General features: G+C 37.4%; 4 protein-coding genes across 4 annotated transcripts in view; 1 reads left to right on the top strand and 3 right to left on the bottom strand.

Moving 5' to 3' along the window:
- The window catches only part of LOC115623083 (cellular tumor antigen p53-like), a 194,143-nt gene that overhangs the window by 66,068 nt on the left and 108,632 nt on the right, over positions 1–19,443 (bottom strand). The window lies entirely within an intron of this gene.
- On the bottom strand, positions 796–1,732 carry LOC115623099. Its single transcript, XM_030517305.1, has 4 exons — positions 1,581–1,732; positions 1,212–1,309; positions 1,008–1,149; positions 796–946 (listed from the first exon to the last, which is right to left on the bottom strand). The coding sequence occupies exons 1-4, from the start codon at positions 1,687–1,689 to the stop codon at positions 876–878; spliced, it is 420 nt and encodes a 139-aa protein (XP_030373165.1). The 5' UTR covers positions 1,690–1,732; the 3' UTR covers positions 796–875.
- LOC115622238 (protein arginine N-methyltransferase 1-like) lies at positions 3,634–4,757 on the top strand. Its single transcript, XM_030516135.1, has 2 exons — positions 3,634–4,064; positions 4,124–4,757. Exons 1-2 carry the CDS (start codon positions 3,634–3,636, stop codon positions 4,755–4,757), a joined length of 1,065 nt encoding a protein of 354 aa, XP_030371995.1.
- LOC115623090 (alpha-tocopherol transfer protein-like) lies at positions 10,870–12,506 on the bottom strand. Its single transcript, XM_030517297.1, has 3 exons — positions 12,204–12,506; positions 11,332–11,704; positions 10,870–11,266 (listed from the first exon to the last, which is right to left on the bottom strand). The coding sequence occupies exons 1-3, from the start codon at positions 12,503–12,505 to the stop codon at positions 11,006–11,008; spliced, it is 936 nt and encodes a 311-aa protein (XP_030373157.1). The 5' UTR covers position 12,506; the 3' UTR covers positions 10,870–11,005.

Here is a 19,443-nt window from a genome sequence, read left to right as displayed (position 1 = left end):
GCACATTTAACCATACATAGTATTTATAGAACTTTATGTCCTAGCTCTCGAATCGTACCAAAGTACGGAAGAGAAATATCATATAGTAAATAAACGTATAATTGTAAGCACAAATACTTAGCCAGTAAAGACGGGCAACACCTGCTAGTCTTATTTATATACTAGCATATCCGGTTGGCGTACTGCGCTACATATAGTAGCAGTGCTTTTTAAGCTTTCCGTCACATCTTTCCCAACTCCCCCTTCGGTTATGGCTTTGAGTATATCCTTTGCATGAGAAGTGCGAATGTCCGCTTTTATTTTACCTTAACCGAGAAATAAGTATATATAAATATTAGCTATGGTGCTTTTTGGTGCTTTGTATGAGAACCGCAGATAAAAGACTACTGTTCGAAGCAGAGCGCTTAAAATGAACGATTATTGGAAAAAATGTTAAATTCCCTAAAAATTTAAACAATAGATATAGCTTTCACCCATGTTAATTGCCGGTTCGTTTTACCGTTACTTGAACATGAATGCTTTACAGCTTTTAAACGGGTTCCTGAAAATCCATTATATAAAATTAGCTAAACCTAAAGATTGAGAATATTTTCATATATTTCAAAAATCATAAAAAATATTCAGTACTTAGTTTGGCATGGGGTCTGTTGTTGAAGTTTTTTCATTGATCATATGCATAAATTATTTTTTAAATGCGTCGCGCATTATTTAATCAATATTTGAATTTGGTATCAACACAATACAAATTTTATTTTTGATATATGTACATACATACATATGACAATTTTGATCAAGTTTCTTGAGATTCTGCATGATTTAGAGTACTAATATTTATTGTTATTTGCTGAACTGCACATTATCTTCTCAATGGGAAATCAAGTTTCTTCCGAGCTATCTAGAGCTTTGTACCAGGAGTAAATGCATATCCAGTAGTAAATACCTAGAGCTGTCATAGTATGTCGACATGTTAATTTGATTTTCTGTATTTCATACACACAAATATTTACCAATCTGTATTAATTGAAATGTTGTACTGATAATCTCTAGGCGATAATCTAAAATAATGAAAAGCATAATTATGTAACCTATTAATGAAATAATGCGCAATATTCCAGTAATTAAATAAATCATGGGTAGTATCTTCTTTCGCTGTAATGTATTTAAACGAATTCATTATTTTGAAAACTGATATCTTTCATATTGGTACATACATAGAAATATGATATTATTACAAGTGGACACGATATGAAATGGGGAAAGATTAAAAAGCCGATTATATAGGTATATATCAATTGGGCATGTAATAAAGCTGTGGATATAGATATGTATTAATATGAATTCTTTAGTTGGTTGGTAATATGCAGGCTTAAATATTATTAGCGGTTTCACAAATGGGACCAAACCAACATACTCTTTACAGAACAATCAGCCAGAATGATCGAATATGTCTTAATTTGTCGCAATGTGTACTGTCAATGGCGCGACTATGTCTTTTACAAGACGCATATATGTATGTGAATCATTCAATGCGAAGCACACTTTGATTCACCTTTGCACCAGAGTGAAGTATGTTTACTTACACCAAGCCAATATACATTGGAAGCCCGTTAAAATCCAATCCAGGATTGCAATGATCACTGCTCCAATTGGTAGATTGCAACAACAACAAATTTTATTGAGGGTGCACATCTTGATGCTGGAAACACGTTTCAGATTTTTCGTTTATGTTCAAGTAAGGTGCAAAGGCTTTTATAGTCCTTACTTATTCTTTCTTAGATATTCTTAAATATTTATATATACTTGTATATGTGTTTTCGAGCTTGTAGACACGTAACAGCTTACATACTTTGGTAATTAAATTGGCAACGATATATTTTTGTATTTTGATATATAGTTAATGTACACAAAATGAGTAACTGTAGGCGCTAGCAAGCCTTGCCCGTCTTTGTTGGTCTAAGTAAAATGTGCTTACAATTATACTTGTAAGTATATGATATTTCTCTTCCGACACTCCCTAAAGTTTCTAAAGAGTTCAAATAAATACTATGTATATTTATACGGACATAGATGCAAACATCCATACATTCATATGTATATACATAACTTCATTACGCGCCGGGCGGGCTGCCAGTTCTCACTTTTCTGTGCGCCCCTCAGCACGCTGACTCACGGTCGAGTTATCCCCAAAAAGCGGGACTGAGTCTGCCCCGCGCGGGATATTTATTATAGCTTGTACCCAAAGAGCAAAAGGCTATACTAGTTTTGTGCGAATGTATGTAACATACAGGGTGACACGACGAGTCGATATGAACGCAAGGATCTCAGAAGGTACAAGAGCTAGATTGACCAAACTTGGTATCCAGGTTCCCCAGAGCCCTAGGCAGGTCACATACACGCATAATTATTCTACACATATGTACAGAGTATTTCAAAGTTGCTTTTTTACTTGTTATATGAATTAAATTATTTAATTAAATTAAATACAAATTATTCAATACATATATGTTATATGAATTGAATTATTTAATTAAATTAAATTAGAATCGTGTCTCTGCGTGTTTATATGCGTGTACGTATGCAGCACAAAGTTGAAAGCAAAGCAGCAACAACAACAACAGCTGCGGGCAGCGCATGGGCAGCGTTTTATTTATGGCTATAACTTTCTTCAAAATTGACCCATCGTGATGAAATATGTCATATGGGCACATCAGCACTAACAAAATTCCAAGAATTACGGAAGTTATAAAAAACACGATTTGCGGGGGAGTGGGGGGTGTATCAGAATAAAAAAATAAACTTGACCTGCCTAGGACTTAGGGGAACCTCGATACCAAGTTTGGTTATTCTAGCTCTTGGACTTCCTGAAATCCTTGCGCTCTACAATTTCCGGTAGTCCCAAGTAGGGATCGACATACGAAAGCAATGTTTTACGGTATGTTGACCTATCACGGGTCGTAGCTTCTGAAAATCAATTTAGTTTGCTACCACAAAATAAAACATCAAATATCTTTTACAGAGAACCTCTGACCTAATTAAGAATAACAAAAAAAATCTAAAAACGAACAAAAAATCATTAAAATAATAATATCCAAAATAAATTTCACTCCTTAGTAACTCATAGCAAAAAAGAAGGGTGTGTTATAAATTGTAGTTTTATATATATAGATGGATGGCCAAGCTGTATAATTTAGCAAAGATATTCGGTGAACATATGCACATATGCATTTGTACATACATATGTACATATATACCTCCCTTATCATAATTATTTCTTTAACGCTTTAATGAAAAGTTACAAAACATACTACGCATTTTTTCCTGTATTCTTTCTAAGAGTAAATAAACCCAGTTAAAAGTTAATCGGATTTATTTTTTTTAACTGTGTTGGAGCAACTGAAGGGTAGATTTAACAAAAATCCATTGGTATATGTATATACATATATCGAAGCATCGAATAATTAGAAAATCGAGAACAGCTGCTTTTGTGTAAATCGATACATCGATGGGTCGATGCATATTTGCACACTTACGAGGAGCACTTTGTAAAAAAAACACTTACGTACATACATATGTATGTATGTACATACATACATGTATGTACTACACATACAAATTGTATTAAATAGAGAAGCCATGTTAAACAGCATTTGCTTGCAAAACTCGAACCAAACCCTCAGACTCCTCGGTGGGCTCATTGGTAAATCCGACTGTGAAATATCGCCGGAGACGTACGCTACATTTTTAAAGACGCAGGAGGTTTACGTGCGCGACAGAGCGACAATGCTGGCATTTAAAGATGCCATGGAGCACAATGCACAGCTTTTCAAGGGCTCAGTCGTCCTGGAAGTGGGCTGCGGTAGCGGAATACTTTCAATGTGGGCTGCCCGGCAAGGTGCAAAGCGAGTGATTGCCGTTGAGCCAAGCGATATTGCCCAAGTCGCTCGCCAGCTGGTGGTCCAGAATCGGCTTGATAACGTAATCCAGGTATTTCAGGCTAAGATCGAGCTCCTTAAGCTTCCGGGGGGTCTAAAGTGCGTTGACATCATCCTTTCCAAGTGGATGGGGTAAGAAAATACCGCCGATGAATGGGCTGTCGGCATTTCATTTTTATTTGTCCATACAGCGCCTGCCTCATGTACAACTCGGTCATTGAGGACGTCATCTATGCGCGGAATAAATGGCTGCGGCCAGGCGGAAGTATATTTCCACAAAGTGCCAAGCTATATGTGGTGGCAACAGAGCAGGATGGTCGACCCTCTGACGTGGGTCAGAGATGGGCCCACTTCGGTGGCTTGAATTTGTCTCGAATTGGCCGTGTCAAGACCCACCTTCCAGAGGTGACCGATGTTGACAATACTAAGATCCTTACCAAGCGCCACCTTTTGCGCAGCCTTGACATGCGTATAGTAAAGCACGAGGATCTAAGTTTCGAGGTGCCCTTCCGTTTGCGGGCGGTGCGTCAAGCCTTTGCCAGCAGCTTTGTGGTATTTTTCGACTTTGAGTTTCCTGGCGACAAAAACATGCCGGCCGTCTCAACTAGTCCCAGTGGGCCGAGCACTCAGTGGAAGCAGTCCCTCTTTCCACTTGATGCGCATCTCCCGATGCGTGTTGACGATGTTCTCAAAGGCAATTTCAAAATCGTGCGCAGTCAACTACATTTGGACTTCGACATAGATTGGAGTTTCGCGAACGACTTGGTAACTGTGAAGCGCCACAAGCAGATCTATCGTATGCAAGGAAATACAGCCTCGATTTAACAATGTATACTTGATATCTAAGTATTATCCGGTACAAAGTTGTATATATAGGCATATTCAGTAAACATAATATCGGCAAAATGTACAGGCACAGGAGGAAAGGCACATTCAAAATGTAATAAACGTCGAAATTGTTAACAGTTCAATACACTTGGTTATATTTGGCGATGGGTATATTGGCAGGAGCAGTGAACAACTCGACCAGATTGCGAGCCAAGGTGGGCATCGATTTGAACTGGATACCTAAACCGTTTTGCACAAACAATAAAAATGTAACGCGTGCAGTTCTAATGGCCGCCAACCTAGCTGCCCACCCACCGAGGACCTTTGGGTTAGACTTCTGTGGCTCTCATCACGCCAATCGAAGTCGTAAACGACACAAAACTGAAATCAACGACAGATAGTGCGAAACGCACACGAGCTCGAGTTGCTTCTTCGCTTTTACGGCCTGTTTCCGTTCTTGATGGCCCATTCCTTGGGAAAATGTAGAACCGAAATAATACGCAGTTGGGCCGAATGGAAAGGTCACCACTCGGTTTTAATTTGCCATTTACACGTCATAAAAATTTGGGATTGCTTGGTGTGGTCAATGAAGAGCGTTAAAGTATCTGTGAAATGTATCTGGGGAAAATGCAGAAGTGGAAATTGATAGCAATTTTAAATTTTTGTTGTTGTATTATTAGAAGGTTCTTAAACACTTTTAGTGTTCCTACCATATTGAGAGTTGAGTGTTGCTCTGAGTGATGTTCACAGAGAATTTACCTTACATACTCGTACATATATATTTCAGCATAGGAAACATCAAAATTCGATCATCTTAGAAAATTTGTGGAACCGTCATTAAATCTCTATATATATAAAACAGTTTGTCCTGACTGACTGATTGATGATCAACGTACAGCCCAAACGGTAAAAGCTAGGAAGCTAGGACTTAAGTATCCTTTCATAGTGTAGGTGCCCACTAAGAAGGGACTTTGCAAAATTCGAGCTCCAAAGTTTGTATGAAAAATCTACTATTTTCATCTGTTTAACTTTAAACTTAGTTTGTTTACTCTCAGAAAAATTCCAAGAAAAACTGTTTACTTGGTTACCGCGTCAACAGCCTACAGCCCAAACGGCAAGAGCTATGAAGCTGAAATTTGGGCTCAAGGATCCTATAATAGTGAAGGTCCCCACTAAGAAGGGATTTTGGAAAATTCAAAATTAAAACGAGCTCCAAAGTTTGTTTGAAAATTCTGCATTTCTGCACCGATCAACTTTAAATTTGATTTTTAAAATCTATAAAAGAATCCAAACAAAACTGCATACTCGGATTTTTCGAAATTTTTGGTGGAGCTTGAATTATTAGGGTTTTAATATTTATTCACTATTTCAAATGAAAAGTTTGTGTTATAAATTTTTTCCGATCGATTTCAAATTTGGGGACTGTAATCTACGTAACTAAATCTATAACTTTGCGTTCAAGGATTTTCAAAATATGCATTCTGCAAATGCAGGCAGAACAAACAATACAAAATATCAAACAGTTGGGGAAAACTAAGTATACATACACACACACACACACACATACAAGCAGCTGTTCGTGTAGTTGCGTGCAAACGATTGAAAGAGCCAAAGCAAAGTGTGAGACACTAATGTGTGAATGTACACACATGCATATGTACATATCTATGTACATGTACACATCTCCATATAAATGTATGTATGTTTATTCGTCTTGCACTGACAGAGCAATAAATGTTAATTAATTAAAAATTATTTAACATTTTTAAAAGTAATTTTTTCTTTGTTTAGTACATTTGGCATTACGGTTTTCATTAGTAACTTTATGCAGCAACAACAACATGCATGCATATGTACACACATATGTATGTATATGTATGTATACATTGGACAATCGAGCACTGTTGTTTGATTGTAATAAATAATGTTCTATGGTTTTAAACCAAATTTTTAAAACGAAAAACAACAACAACTGCAAGTCATTGGCTCGCGCTTCTTCTTTCGTTTTGATCATTTACGCCTGTTAATTTCAAAGGCAAAATGTCAAAAGTTTATAGTTACCGTCGCTAGGCAACGACTGCGTAAGCGATAGTGAAGCAGAAACCGAAAGCGGACCTACGCATATTTTGCTTCGCGTTGCGAGCAGATGTACATATGTATGTTTGTATATGATTTGTTCTAATTGATCTCAATAAATTATAAGATGTTATTATTTAAATTTTCTGTTAATTGCATTCAAACTTCGATGAAATTATTGATTGTATCCACGGATTCAACTATCGATAGTTTTGATGCTCCAGCACATAGAGCATCCGACACATGCCCATCTCTAGCATCTCAGCTGATCGCATATTTACAGCGACTTACCGCTTTAATGTTAGCTACCAACGCTACAAATGTATTCTGAACAAATTTAAGAGTCATTTACCGTTAAGCCTATTTTGTGAGTGTATTCATGCGATTTACAAAAGCAGAAACACACCTTTTACATTCACAACAATCATATTTGGTATTGAAGACACAAATTAGTGTTGAATTAAAAAATTTAATACATACTTATTTATATATGCATGTATGTATGTATATAGGTGGATAACGACTGCATGAAAAATTTAAATGTATGTACATATCAGCGGTACCGAACGCTCCAATTTTGGCGGGACGTCCCGATCTATAAATCAAAATTAAATGTCCCGCGTCTGACTTTTTGGGGATAACTCGACCGTGCGTACAACGTGCTGAGGAAGCACACAGTTAAGTCAGGACTGGCAGTCCGCCCGGTGCGTAACGAAGATATGTACATATGTATGTATATACGTATAACCATACATAGTACTTATTGTACTATATTTGCTATTTGGAAAATTAACTCTTTAAAAAAAACTTTAGAGAGCGTCGAAAGAACAATATCATATAGTAAATAAACTTATGATTATAAGCACATTTTATTTAGCCCAGCAAAGACGGTCAAGACCTGCTAGTTCTTATATAAATTTTATATACTTAGTCGTGTGTATTTATGCATTTCAACGCAATCTCTGGAATTGATCAGCATTGCCACAAATATGCAGTTTTACTTAAAAACAGTTTGGTTCGATTTATGGAGTATTGTAATTTGAAAGGTCATTTGAGATTAGTCTATTTTCGTTCACTGCAAATGATCTATTTAAATGTATGTATAAAATAAATTTCTACTTACTCATAGACAATAGGAACATTTTAGCATTATTTAATGGAAAAACAATTAGACATAAGCGAGATTAATTTTATTGCGAAACATTATCTAAATCGAAAGTATTGCATTTCTTGTTTGGAATTTTGATTAACCAGAAAGGACGTATCAAGAAATTGTATTCAGTTAAAGTGCGTTTTGTAGTATGAATACGTAACAACCGCCAAGTAAATTGGCCAAACTGTAAATATGGTTAAAAATATATATTATATACGATACAACAATGCCAATATAGATTAGGTATTTAAGACTGCCGAGGTTTTAACGACTTCGACAGTCAAAAATGTATAAAGAAAGAAATGAATTTCGAAAGCATATTAAGTATGTTGCAAAATCTTATTTAAGGAACTTACTTGTAACGAATGTGAGGACAGCAACTATTATTGATAGAATATGTGTTTGTGTTTGTGTGTGTCTGTGTGCCTGTAGAAACAACAACAGCTGCAGGCACTGCTTGGGCATATATGGCTATAATTTCCTGTTAAATCGGCCTATCATTATGAAATTTGGCATCCCCCATAGGGGGAAGTGGGGGAAAATCAAAAAATGGAACAAACTTGCACAGCGTACACACATAAGGCATCTTTGTGCAAAATTTGTTGTCTCCATCTATTATAGTCTCTGAAATCCAGGTGTTCATACGAACAGACGGACGGACAGACAGACAGACGGACACACAGGGCTAGATCGACTCGTCTCGTCATGCTGACCAAGAATATATACACTTTGTGGGGTCTGCCACGCCTCCTTCTGCCTGTTACATTTTCAGCTCCCGCAAACCTAATAATCTCTTGTACATTTTATGTACAGAGTATAATAATATAAGTATCTGCAGTGGGGCTGTTCTAAGAAAATTCAAAAACTAGCTTACAAATGCATTTCTTGTTGTAATGTGTACCTACCTTATATACACCAAATAACAAAGTAAGTCCACATGCTACATACAATATAGAAGAAATAAGTCCAGATATTCCTATATGCAGGACATATAAACATTGCGTTACGGACCACACCGCACATAAGATCCCGAGGATCGTGTACAAAAAGCCAGCAACAAGACATCCTGTACGGAGTTGCATACAACAGCAGAAATTATCGATAACGCACATTTTAAAAGCCTTTGTTACTTATGTATGTATCTATGTACTAATACTCATCTATAGACGTCATGCGGTGGATTTATTTATTTACAATGAATTCAAGGCATACTCTTTGGTTGATAGTATGGAAAGTGTGAATTCCTTTCTAAGACAATAAACAAGTGAAGAAGCTAAAGTCGGGTGATCCGGCTATCTGGTAGGACTTCCAATCAGTTTTTGAAAGTAAAAAATATATACAAGGTACTTTCCAAAGTAATCAGGACTTTTTGAATCTAGCGCCCCCTGGTTTGTGTTATCGGTGAGAAAATGAGCTTCGAACAAAGAGCCAACATTAAATTTTGTTTTAAAATTGGTAAAACTTTTACCGAAACGTTTCAATTGATGGATCAAGTTTATGGAGATGATTGCCTATCCCGTAGCAGAGTGCACGAGTGGTTTTAACGATTTCAAAGTGGTCGTGAGGACATAAATGACGATCAACATGTGGTCCAATCAAAATTCGTGATCACCGAAAATTCCATCTTTCGATGGACGTGCGTGAATTCATCAAAAAAGAGCCGAAATCATCATTGAAATTGATGGAAATGGAATTAAACATCTCTAAAACATTTTGACATCGAACATTTGGGCTTACGAAAGGTGTGTGCACGGTTTGTTCCGCACAAATTGACTGACGACCGATTATTTGACCAATCACATTTTAACCGTGCGACTTCTACCTTTTCGGAAAAATGTATTTGCCCAGGAAATGAAAGCGTTATGCAGACGTAGACGCCATTCAAAAGGCTTGCACCGGCATATTGGCGGCCATACCGGCCAACGAGCTAAAACACTCGTTCGACATGCTTTTGGATCGTGCAAAAAGCTGTATTGAAGCAGAAGGAGACTATTTTGAATAAAATAAATTGATTTTGCCGAAAAAACCATTTGTTCTGTTTTTTTTTAAGTCCTGTTTACTTTGGAACACACCTTGTAAAGAGAGATGTGACCAGTAAAACTAAAAACCAGCCCCTCTGGTTAGGATACTAATTAATATTCCCTTTATTAATATTTGAATTTTAAGTTCAATTTTTTTAGGATAGTATGAAGCTATTCAAAATTGGATATATTCTGTCAATAATAATTGCTATCCTCTCATTCGCTGCAAGTTCCTTAAATTCATTTCTTTCTTTATACATTTTTGTCGTTCGAAGTCGTTCAAAATCTCGGCAGTCTTAAATACCTTAAGCTATATTGGCATTGTTGTATACAAAAATTAAAAAGTGCTATCAATTTCCACTTCTGCATTTCCCCCAGATACATTTCACAGATACTTTAGCGCTCTTCAGTCACCACACCAAGCAAGCCCAAAACTTTATGATGTATAAATGGCAAATTAAAGCCACTGGTGACTGTTCCATTCTTCCCAACGTATTGTTTCGGTTCTACTCTTTCCCAAGGAATGGGCTATCAAGAGAAAGTGAATGTGATTGTTCAAAAGAAAAGGTGAATTTTGAATTCCTTTGAAAAGCATTTACATATATACTTGTATTCATCATTATTATAATCGGAAGCCATACCGAAAAGCGCATTTCAGAAGCGCTTCGAGGATTGGAGGAAGCGCTGGCACAAGCACATTATATCTCAGAGGAATTAGAAATACCGAATTATTTAAAAGATGGTAAAATTTATATTGATGAATAAATAAAGACTTTTCCACAAAAATTCCAATTTGCCCTTTTCTTTTGCTTATGCTTCATCATCAATGAACGAGTAATTGTCATACTAATAATAATAATTATAATTGTAATAATTGCCACTTTTAGAATGTGTTATTTAATATTTCCATTAATCCTAATCATGCGTATTCATACAATTCAGCTGATCAAATTTAATCCAGTCTAGAACAAACAATGTACATACAATTTTAGAATCTAATCAACGTTTAGTTTACGAAATGAACCATCGACTCCAAATAAGTGATCGTAGTCTATCTGTTGCCCCCCGGGACGTAGTTTTTCATCGACTCCATATTTCAACTCGTCCCGCAAATAGTCGCGATACTTTTGAAACGTGTTCCATTGTCCCTCCTTCAAGGTGTCAATACAACCCTGTTCTCCACCCAAGTGTTTGGGCAAATACTTTTGCGGTATGTAGGCGTAAAGGGCCTCTAGATTACTGCCGTGTACGGAAAGCTGATAATCGAACAAATTGTAATGTAAATACGGTGTAATTAGTTGCCTATAGTACGGGTACTAACGCGCTCCTGCTTTTTGGCGGGCATCAGCGGTCGCATTACATTGAAGACCGCTTCGAAGGCAGCATTTGTGTGAATCATGTGGGTGCCTTTGTCCCGAACGGGCATCGCCTCCTCGGCAAATATGGTCATCTTCTTCATGACGGTGGGCGTCATTTGAAGCAAATGGGCGCCGCTATAGTCGGTGAAATCCAGCAGCGTAATAAGTCCATTGACCAATGCATAGTCGTCCAAAAGAAGCGTCAGATTATTCATAGTGTTGGCCACAGCCATGACATCGTCGAATGTATACCTGTCCGCCGGATAAAGACCCGGTCGTACATAAATCAACCGGGGTCCATTTTCATGAAGCGGTATGGGCAATGGCACGCCCACTCTGCAATAATCAATTAGTTTGGATGGATGGATTTAGTGCCGTTGCGGCAATAAAGCACTTCATTCCGTAAAGTAAATAAACGCGAATATTTCGCTGGAGAGGAATTCAACTACGCTTTTTATCATAATGGAAACCACTTAACTCTCTCTCTCTCTTTCTCTCTCTCTTCATCTATAGTCGTATATATCTTGCTCTCGCTTTGTACGCAGTTCGTTAGACGATCGAACATGGTTTATCAACTTGTCTCTTACTTACTAAATTATCAAATTATTATTTCACAATTGCGGGCACAAATATTGTTTAGAAAGTGTTCAAAAACGAATAAAAACATAAAAATGATCCCGTACTTGAAAAAAAAATTGTCTATAAAAATTACGCTCATACGACAGATATACGAATATTGCTACCGGAGAATGTGGTTTTAAAGTTTACACAAATGCTACCAAATTCCTTACCATTTCGGTAGAGGGGCTATTCCTGTCAGCCTATATGAACTCACCCCATCCGCACCAACTCCTGCATTCGCTCGCTGTCTACGTCCCGAATCATATAGAAATCTGGATATTTGGTGCGCAGCGTATAAAACTTATCGAGCTTCGACTTAGCCTTCTCCAGACTGTATTTGCAGCCCCGCAAGAACCCAACCAGAAATTGGTCGTCGGTTCGGGCCCGCAAATGTGGCTGCTGTTCGATCCATGTGCGTAACGCCAAGAGGTCGGCATCCAAACGCTGCGGCACCTCGTTTAGTTGCTCGATTGCAATCTTTTGTAGGTCCTCCGGTAGAGGTCTTATGTCTGGCATATTGGTGTATACTGACCGCCGATCTCACGAACCTGAACGCGGTCGCGACACAAAATAACTTGCAGTGCCGATGTGGTTAACAACCTCATCGATAAGATAGACGAAATGGGCTGATAATTTTAATAGACCTTGCGATTAGAACGTAGCTATCGCATATTTAACTATCAAACTGTTTTACAAGGGATAATAGAGTTTTTGTACTTCGATTCATTACGTGTTGACATCGTTACATCTAGTGGTTATAAAATGAAGTAGAGGGTATATTTTTGGAAAATTCGAACGCCAGAGGGGGGAAAATGGGCTCCCTAAATTGTATGAAAAATCTGCAATTTTCATTAAATTGGCTTCAAACTGGGTTTGTGTAATCTATAAACGATTAAAAACGGTAAAAGCAAGGAAGCTGAAATTTGGACTCAAGTATCCTTTCATAGTATCCATCACAGTTTAAGTGCGCACAAAGAAAGGCTTTTGGAAAATTCGAGCACCAAAGGGGGGAGAAAATATTAGTTATAGTGGTCATGTGTGTGTACGTTTAACGAAATATTTTGGCAAGAACCAAAATGTAACGGACTACTGAATAATATTTTGTTAAGAACAGAAAATGTTAATTTAAATACCTAAAATGCCTTCCTACTGGTAATTAATAAGGGGAAAATATATGGGTAGGTCATGCACACACACAAAATAAATACAATTTGAAGCATTATATTGAGCAGGGTTAAGACGGGCAATACCTTCTGGTATTTAATACAAAGGTATGTTGGTGTGAATATAATTTGAAGGTTGACAGAAAATTGTCAGCAAGTATGCCAAGCTTAAATTTTTTTCGAGGCGTATTTTGATAAAAATTTTGGAAAGCAATAGGACATTTTTAAGTGCCTTCTCTAGAATAATACATGTAGATCTTGAAATAAATTTATTTTGAGCTTTGCATGGGATATATATAGTTTTGATTGTCAGGATTATTACGAAATTACCGTTATAATATTTTTAAACTAAATATAATACGAAAGGAGAGCGAAATCTACCATAAGATGACCTTTTGACGTCTCTCCCCATACAGATATGGGAATTGAAATTTCTTACAGTAGCAAGAACTTTGTTTGCGTCCTGCATTAAAGGCCAGTCAACAAACAAAGATAGTAGTCAAACAGTATACTCACCATATATAGAGAAGTAAGCCAACTACAAACAAGAACAAACCGCCAACAGACACAAAAAGAAAGTATCCGAGCGCATAGAAAGAGATACGACTAACAAGTCCACAACCACAATTACGACAACCGCGATAACAGACGGCTTTTGCACGCAAACCATGGGGCCTCTCTCCTGACCCCCTAGACAATCACCAGACGTACGATCGTTCAGATAGTGAGTAGCGCCTCTTCTTGACATTGTTTGTTGGTCTTTGTCTTAAGCCAATTCAATTTGTCAAGAAGTAAAAAGAGAAACAATTGTGCCTTAAGTGTGTCGCTGTTTGTTGAGAGCCGACGTCGTTCGAAAGGTTAAAACCCTCTGCAGCAACTAAGTAAATAAACAAGAGAAGAAAATATCCAAAACAACAGCACAGATAAAACATCAAGTTGCTAAAAACGACGCAAAAGCATTAGAGAAAGAAGAGAAAATCACAAAATTTGCATTACTGACGCACTTTTCTTGTTTTTCTCCGACTGGTCGGACTAGCCGGCGCGTCTTTTACTCGCCGCTTGCTATTTGTCGTTTGTTTTGACGGAAATCGGTTATTAGCAAAATGATTTAATGGTCAACGCAGATACCCCCCGAGTAGCAATCTCCCTGCTTACCATCAAAGATGGTTCTGGGGACATACACATATTCAACTAATCCAGTTGCGATGAGTATAATTTTGAACACATACATATACATATCTACGTAATTAATTCCGAACGCAATTAAAACGTTTCCTTTCTTCTCTCAAGTTATGCAGCAGTTGTTGATATACGTATACGTAATTTTTGTCTAGTCTTTATTTTACATCAGCATTATCTGATCTACGCTCTCTGCTGCTGTAAATGTAATTCCTCTGATGGGGAGAGTATTATATGATTATAGTGAGTGATTATATCTAGCACTCTGATAGGTAGAGTATTATATTCTTGCTTACATGGTTTATTAAGTACACCTAATTCTGTTTTTACACGGTACATTGGTTCCAGAAAAAGTCGACACTGGTACCCGGCCCTAGACTAATACCTGATTGTTGGTGTTATCTTCTTCTTGTTATTTTCGAATGTCGAGATCAAACCATTAAGAGAGCAATACGAATATCAGCAGCAAGCAGCTAGACATTTGCCTATTTGTACATCTCATTGTTGTAGATAAGATAAAACTTTGCTCGGTAAACACAATCAACAGAATATAGTAGAGACATGTACTGGACATCGGCTAGGTGATGTATTCTGTATATACCTTATATGTACTATACTTTTGCGAAATTAAAGGGAATGCAAATCATTGTTAGTTCTTAATCAATACAAGGGATGTATTCCATATGTCCACAATTTAAAATTCAGCACTTGGTTACATTTTTGCTTTGTTCCCTTCGAGCGATGCCATTATTTGCGATTAATGGATTGAAAACAAATAAATTCCCATCATTTTCGAATGTATAGTATGTATGTAAGTGAATGTGTCTGTATGTATTTTTGGCAGATGCCACTGTTGTTGTTTCTGCCGATTGTATAAAAATTTTTATTTATGCCAAGTCAAGACAATTTGTGTGTTTGCTTGATTTTCAATTTTGTTTCAAGGTCAAAGACAAACCGACCACGGACGTATTCCTCAGTACGGGATATAGCAACGGGCCCATGGCCAATCATTCAAAGCACCCAAAACTTTCACCCGCTTAACGATACGGCCGCGTGGCGTGTGTCCGAGTTTGACGTCAGTGGGGTTCGTTGAAATAAAAATTGAAAAATAAATAAACTGTCGAAAAACAATTTGTTGTGATGAGCTTGCTGCTGTATTTTCTTTAAAATTTTAAAAACTGCAAGAATCCAACAGACCATCGCAGCAGGAGGGCTAACGACGAGCACAAGACGCTCGGCCTGGCGATTAGTGTTCAAAGATCGCCGGAAGAGTGGCCGTAACTATTCCCTTTATACCCTATAGTACAAATTCGTTTGAAAATTAAAAACTGTATATATTCTTGCACGACTTTATTCCATTTAGCACGATTCAAAATAACATATGGACAATGTCTTTTTTACACGTCTTTTTCTGGAACCAATCTACCGTGTAAAAACAAAATTAGGTGTATATCCAAAGGTAGCTACGGAATCATTCTCAAAAAAAGAGCAAAAGATACATGTACATGCCGAACCACACATATTTTCTGGAAGGGCTTATTAAAACTTGGTCAAATTTGGAATATAATACATGTATAAAAAATTCTATGTTTTACCCTGGGCTTCAGGGTATACAATAGTCAGTATTGCACTACTCCACCTATATATGGGGGCTTACTATTTTGGGTTTTTTTTTTAACCAATCTTGAAAATCTTTTCTCAAAACGCATAAATTATATTTTCTTTGGGTTCTACAGATTGGCACGAAACTTGGCGTATAGATTAACAATTTAAAAAATCACTTGTGTTTTCTTGATTATTTGAGACTTATACATAGTATACAAGTAGACTTATATGTTTCATAAAATTAATAATATACCTTTGTGCTTGAGGGACTGAAAATATTTGGAATCTGTTTGTTTCTTCTCTTCCAATTGCTCGTGACCAAACAAAAAGGTATACTATACAAGTATATCAGAACGGCTCTAATTATTGATCGAAAATGCAGTACTGGGTGTAAATTTGGGGAAGAGAACAATAACTGATTTTGTTTGTTTTTAATTAATTAACTATATAATTTATAAGCCATCACAGGAGATTTAAAATGTTCAGTCTCAGCTTTTACAAAGCTCGTTATCGTACTACAGAGAAAAGTAATGCCGTTTTGAATAATTAATTTGTGTTTTGATCAGACGTATTACTTATGTACTTCTTAGCGAACCGCTCCCGATCTCTCTCTTTCCATACTATAAAATTTATGTTTGTTGATTTAAATTTTTGTTTTTCAAAAACAACTAGAAGACTTTCAATCTTTTACGACGCACATACATACATACATACATTACATAAATATGTATGCGAGCATATCAAGTTTGAATGAACCTTAAGATGGCCAGCGTGGAGTGTGGAATAGTGGGTGGCACGTGCCTCCTACGAGTGTGGCAGGTCATTCACCTAAAAGTTCCGTCCATGCGGCCGACGGCACCTGCCGCCGCCTTTGTATGCCAAAAATAACTTTCCGCAATAGCAATAACAACAACAGAAACAACAATTTTAATATAAACAGCAGCCAAAGTGGGTCCATGTGCTTTTTATAACAACTTAATTATACAATTTAAACTAAATGCGATTCAGAAGCATCCAAATGCTTTAAATATTAATTAAATGATTACCGTAAACGTATTTACTTCTGCACGACTTTCGTTTTAGAGATTTGTTTTCAATAATGGGTGCAAAGAAGAGCCGATTCAATAAACAAAGCCTTCGTTGAAAACTGACCGTTGAGCAGGCGGCAGACAGCCCCAAACCCAACCGATTTAGCAGAATTTGGAGCTCGTTATTGTTATTTGTGATGCGGATGACGTTGACTCTGGCAACACCTTCTTGTTGCCAGGCCGGCACTAAATGTTGCTGCTGACGCTTGTCAACCATTCTACATTCGCATTATTTGTACATTATACAAGTATTTTCACTTAATGATGCGTTGCATGAGCCATGGCTTTGTGCTGGTATTAGCGGAAGCTTAAAGCAACAAACCAAGCCGAGCTGCAAAAGAGTGGAGAGAAATAAAATGTGAAAAAAAATTGCACAAATCAAAATTGATGCATAAACAATTGCTACTGCCGCCAGCCTCTCCCAGACAACATTTTGATGGCGAAAGAGCACAAGTAACGATAAGTCTGTCGGTCCAGCTCTAGCCATCAAAGCTTTGTCTTTGTCATCGCCAGTCGACACGACAACGAAAGCAACAATAAATTCGCCATTTGTTGCCAGGCGCGCTGTTCATGTTGCCATTGCCGTTATTGTTGCTGCCGCTTGGCAACAACAGCGCTGACATCGCGACGTCACCGATCTGTGCCGCTTGCCTTTGTTTCGCGCCGCTGCCATCGCCGCTGCTGCCACCGACTCTGACGTGCGCATTGAAACGTGAAATTTGTTCGCTTTGCGCTCCTACATATGTATGTACATATGTAGGTATGTATGCATGTACATTTGTATGTATGTATGCGTGTGTGTGCATATGCACATGTACGTCGGCAGTGACGGAGGCGCCGTCGGCAAGGAGGAAATGAATGTCAATTACTCACGTATCGTATGCACATGCATAACTACATTGTATACACATACATATGTACATACATACTTATGTATTTACATGTGTACATACATACATATATATGTAGACCCATACATACATACATACATACATACATATGTATGTATGTACGCAAATGAAAGTAATCTGAAGATTTGCATATCCCCCGAAATGTTTCGTTAACCTTTCCGTTATAGGATTGGCTGTGCATCTACATATGTACAAGTATGTATATGTATGTATGTATGTAGATCTGAATACATTTTCGTGCATTTGTATCTCAATAAGACGTTGCTTTAATGGATTGCCACCGCAATTTAAATATTTTCCTTGCTTTCAGCTCCCATGTTGTTTCATTGAACCCAGATAAATTCGTGAGCTAATTAAATTCATAATTCGATATACATACAATATACATACCTTCATACTAGTAGCATGCACATACGTACATATACAAGGTGTGTTCCAAAGTAAACAGGACTTTATGAACCTAGCGCCCCCTGGTGGCGCTATCTATATGTTATCTTTGTCGATTGTCCAGTGAGAATTTCATGACATTTCATCGATTGGAAGGGAAGTTATTGCGTTTTAAGTGTCAGTATGTTTGTGTTATCGGTGCGAAAATGAGCTAGAGCCAACATTAAATTTTGTTTTAAAATTGGTAAAACTTTTACCGAAACGTTTCAATTGATGGAAAAAGTTTATGGAGATGATTGCCTATCCCGTAGCAGAGTGCACGAATGGTTTCAACGATTTCAAAGTGGTCGTGAGGACATATATGACGATCAACATGTGGGCCAATCAAAATTCGAGATCTCTGAAAATTCCATCGAAACTGTGCGTAAATTCATCAAAAAAGAGCCGAAATCATCATTGAAATTGATGGAAATGGAATTAAACATCTCTAAAACATCGATTTATCGCATTTTGACCGAACATTTGGGCTTACGAAAGGTGTGTGCACGGTTTGTTCCGCAAAAATTGACTGACGACCAAAAATTGCTCTCATCGATCGACGCTTGTGACCGATTATTTGACCAAAAATCACATTTTAGCCATTAACCACTCGCCGTATTCACCTGATTTGGCACCGTGCGACATCTACCTTTTCGGAAAAATGCATTTGCCCATGAAAGGAAACCGCTATGCTGACGTTGATGCCATCCAACAGGCGGCGACCGCCATCCTCAACGCTATACCGACAAATGACCTAAAAAAGTCGTTCGATCACCTTCTTGAACGTGCAAAACGTTGTATTCAGGCGGAAGGAGACTATTTTGAAGGCAACCAATAAATATTTCAAAAAAAAAAAAATAGTTTTCGTTTTTTAAATAAAGTCCTGGAACTTTTGAATTGCATCTTGTACATATGTATGTACATATATACACACCTGGACAGAATAATAGGTGTGAAGATATTTTTATACCCTGTACCCAAAGGGTGAAAGGGTATACTAGTTTTGTGGGAATGTATGTAACAGGCAGAAGGAGGCGTGGCAGACCCCACAAAGTATATATATTCTTGATCAGGATGAGAAG

Source organism: Scaptodrosophila lebanonensis, unplaced genomic scaffold, assembly GCF_003285725.1.
Source record: "Scaptodrosophila lebanonensis strain 11010-0011.00,11010-0021.00 unplaced genomic scaffold, SlebRS2 tig00000043-arrow-pilon, whole genome shotgun sequence".
NCBI lineage: Eukaryota > Metazoa > Arthropoda > Insecta > Diptera > Drosophilidae > Scaptodrosophila > Scaptodrosophila lebanonensis.
This window is presented reverse-complemented; position numbering and strand designations above follow the sequence as displayed.